This window comes from Protobothrops mucrosquamatus, unplaced genomic scaffold (assembly GCF_001527695.2).
Source record: "Protobothrops mucrosquamatus isolate PMUCROS unplaced genomic scaffold, P.Mucros_1.0 scaffold4447, whole genome shotgun sequence".
Taxonomy (NCBI): domain Eukaryota; kingdom Metazoa; phylum Chordata; class Lepidosauria; order Squamata; family Viperidae; genus Protobothrops; species Protobothrops mucrosquamatus.
In genome coordinates this window covers 36,247-40,220 of record NW_015390357.1, presented here as the reverse complement: position 1 = coordinate 40,220, position 3,974 = coordinate 36,247, and the positions used below count along the sequence as shown (strand labels likewise).

At 44.1% G+C, this 3,974-nt stretch overlaps 1 protein-coding gene across 1 annotated transcript in view; it reads right to left on the bottom strand.

Annotated features, from left to right (window-relative positions):
- Positions 1-2,227: 2,227 nt before the first annotated feature.
- Positions 2,228-3,974, bottom strand: part of SLC31A2 (solute carrier family 31 member 2) — a 10,759-nt gene continuing 9,012 nt past the window's right edge. Inside the window, exon 4 of the mRNA XM_015828387.2 lies at positions 2,228-2,910. Within this exon, the coding sequence (XP_015683873.2) occupies positions 2,742-2,910 (169 nt within the window). The 3' untranslated portion in view covers positions 2,228-2,741. The remainder of the gene's footprint in view (positions 2,911-3,974) is intronic.

Sequence of the window (3,974 nt, the reverse complement as noted above, 5' to 3'; positions counted from 1 at the left end):
TGGAAGGGGCTTCCATAATCTCAAAAAAAAAAAAAAAATTAAAAATGATTGGAATTCAACTTCTAGGAAACTCTGGTGCCAATTGAGGAAGGGAGCCCTTTTCAAACGCAGGCAGATGATCTTCAGCAGATCCAGAAATAGGAAGACTCCTCGGGAAATCGCCCGTGATCCAAACGTCTCAACACTGCCCACCTCATCCTGATTTGCTGCTGTAACGTTCCAATTTCACCCTGCCTGTTGTTTTTTTTAAATATTTGTAGTCATTCCTCTTTGAAATGATTGTGGAGAGTGAGAAAGAGAAGGGATATCGCTCACTCGGATTCTACATTTTGTCCTCTTTTAATGCCTTCTGGTTAGGAACCAAAGCTTATTTTCATCCCGTCTCTCTCTCTCTCTCATCGAAGATAGTATATATTGCAAATCTTATACCAAATGTTTAAGAGAATGTGCTTATATATATTAATAAAAAAAATCAGCTTTATTTAATGCTAGTTCAGCCCATCTCCTCTTTTATAAATAACATTTGGCTAAAAGACTGCGGTTTTGCTCTGTGTGTGTTCTCTCCAACTGGTGGGATTCCTCTTTTACAAAAGTTTACAAAAACTAGGCCATGCGTTTTGGGGGGGCAGGACCGGCTCCTCATTGATTTTTCAAGAGACGGGAGTTTTCAACCTTGAGGTGGAGAATGCTATTCTGACTGTGTTCACCAATTTTATCAAGTTTGCCTAGCATTGCCAGACAGGGAAATTAAACTGCACGGGAAAAAGTTGTCGCGCGATTAGACACACATACACGAAGACATGATAACCTACTCCCCTCTAAGTTAAAACGATTAAGCTACTCATTGAGAAAGTATTCGTAGATAATTAGTAATACATTTATTGGATTTTTTTAAAAAAAATACATTTCAACATTGCTTCGGTTTTAACATGGATTTAAGTAGGTGCTAGTGATGTGCAAAATTCCATTGCAAGGGACTCTTCCACAGTATACGATTCGGGAACAACTTAATGTTTTGTTTTGTTTTTTTGGATGTGATTTTTCAGCCTCTCCAAAATAAGTGTGGTCTAGAAGCAAAAGGAAACAGTCTGGAATTCCTTGGAATGTTTCACTCCCCAGAAAGGAATGCTCAACACTTTTATAACTGGTGCCAATCAATTAAACACAGAGAATTGCAGGGAGATTCGTGAAGGTAACTTACTTAAAACTACGCAAGTAAATTAAGACGTCAGACCGTTGCCTGCTAGCCTGTTAAATTGTCCATCTCTGAATGCAAAATAACAGTCGGAAGGGACCTTGGAGGTCTTCTAGTCCAACCCCCTGCTCAAACAGGAGACCCTTACAGAATCAGAGAATAACAGAGTTGGAAGGGACCTTGGAGGTCTTCTAGTCCAACCCCCTGCTCAAACAGGAGAACCTATACTGTTCCGGACAAATGGCTGTTCAAAGTGGCCCATCCGTGCAATTTCCATCCAGGCCCTATTTATACTGATTATTAGAGATGGCAATTCCAAAGATTTAGGGCAAATGCTTGGAGAGGACTCAGTTCTATCGCATTCTAACTTGAGTAGGACATTCTGGTAATTTTACCTCAAAGACTATTGTGTTAGTCCTTATTGATATTGTCCAGATGTGTGACACCTTAACTCTCTTTTTTGGACATGTAACTCAGAAACGGAGGAAACCGCAACATCGTGACTGAACACGCTAAGAATTTGTCTCGTTCTCTTCCCACCTCTAAATCATTATTTTAAAACACCTATATAGTGATCGCTACTCTTCTTTCTTGGCCTTGAGTTCCTAGGGTTAGTGATCCAGCCTGTGGAAAAGGGTCCTTTGGTAAAGAATCTGACTGCCCGTTGTTTTGACAGCATGTTGGCTTAATGAAAACATCTGGGAGAAATAAAAAAAAAAAAGCAGAATAAGCACTGAGAATAGAAACAGACCGGATCTGTTAAAGTGCTGCAGATCTGTGGTGTTGGCGAACGAATTCTTCCAAGTGTGCTTTGAAAGCTTGTAAAGCTCATTGTACTCTAGATCAGAGGTCCCCAAACTTTTGGGCACCAGGGACCGGTTCCGTGGAGAGAGGTTTTTCCACGGACCGGAGGGTGCATGGTTTTGTGTACTGTCTGCATCCCACCGATGGAGCTTTGCTTGTTTGTGCGGACCGGTTGCTGGCATGCCGTGGCCCGGTACCGGTTCACGGACTGGGGATTGGGGGACCCCTGCTCTAGATAATAGGATGCTTATCCCCATCACTCCCTTCAAGGTTAGGGACCAACATTTGCCCCTCCGTCCTGCCTTTCTACATTTCCGCTGGCCGCTTTATTTTCCAAGCAAGTTAGAAAGTACGCTGAGGAGGTTTAAGAGGGACTGAAGATAATTTGGTCAGAGCTACCCCATCCCAAACACAGGCTTTGAAGGCAACCTCGGCGACAATCATACTGTACTCTTAGGTGGAGATAAGGGCCCTCTCCTTCAAATTAACTTTCTGGGCCAGGAGAAAAGTCAGTTTTAAGGCACTTAGGAAAGAAAATGGCTTGACATTGGAAGCACAATTGCTACTTGAGAGGATTAGAAGTTGGACAATGTCCTATCCGCCGAGACGAGGGATCAAATCAAACTCCAAGAGATCCTCAGCTCTCTCGTGGAGAGGAATTGTCGCAATAGAAGCCGTTCCAGTTGCAAAATCCGGAATGATTTGCAGTCTTGAGCTTTTTCCCCATGAAGCTTCCACGCTGCTATCTGAGGCACAGCAGCGGATACGCCACGAAGTATCCGATGGCTGAACCAGCAATCACGCCCAGGAAAATCCACGTGTTGTAAGTCATGACGGCCAGCATCACCAGGTAGCCCAAAAACACCTGTACCATGTGGAGTAAGGTCTCGGCTAGGTGCCACGAGAGACGCCTTTGGAAAGAAGAAAACAAGGTGTCTTCAGCAAGCGAGTAAACAGATTTTTTTTAAATGTTCTGCTCTCTAGCTTCCCTCTGTCCTCCTTCTATTCCTCCCGAAGGCAAACTTAAGAAGGGTGTTTAACTTAATGAGGTTCCTTGTGTAGGATTTCTGCCAACTAGGCCTTTTAGAACCTAGATTATAGAACAATACGGTAGGAAGGGGACCATGGAGGTCTTCTAGTCCAACCCCCACTGGAGCAGGACATTTCTGGAAACAGAAAAGAGAAGAGAACAAGAGAAAAAAGAGAATAGAAATATAGTATAGAAGAACAGAATAGAATAGAGTGAGCAAGCTCAACCGAGCTAATGGTTACATCAACTCGTTAAATCTTTTCTTTGCTGGCGTTGGCTCCATTAACACAAAGGGGCTTTGATCACCAAAGACTTGAAAGATGGAAGATGCTTAAAAAGCTGTTTGGTGTGACTGTGATCCAGCTTGTACACCTATCCTGGACCAAACGTGGAACACGGGAGTGGCAGCTGCTGTAGGTGCTTACCTGGGGTTCAGCTAAAGCAGGGGTAGGCAACCTTGGCTTTTTTAAGACTTGTGGACTTCAACTCCCAGAATTCCTGAGCCAGCCACGCTGAGGGGAAAGGGAGAAGTTTCCAAGCTGAGCCGTGCTGGCTCAGGAATTCTGGGAGTTGAAGTCCACAAGTCCTAAAAGAGCCAAGGTTGCCTACTCCTGACCTAAAGGAAATAATGGGACTTCCAACGGGCAGGGCTGAAGGACCATTGTTTCCAGTGGATCTTTTCTAAATAGGGGGAATAATTATAGCTCAGGGTGGAAATGAGGGGTCCTTGGTGCTCTCTGAGCTTGGTCATTTTCTTGCAGACATTTCGTTAGCAAGCTAGGTAACTTCATCAGTGCTGGAAAAGAGTGGGATCCCCTCTCCCTTCTAGCACTGATGATGTTACCTATTGGAGTCTTGAAAGGTCTGCAAGAAAACCACCAAGCTCAGAGAGCACCAAGGACCCCACAGCTTTTTTCCTCCTCCTCCTCCTCCTCCTCCTCCTCC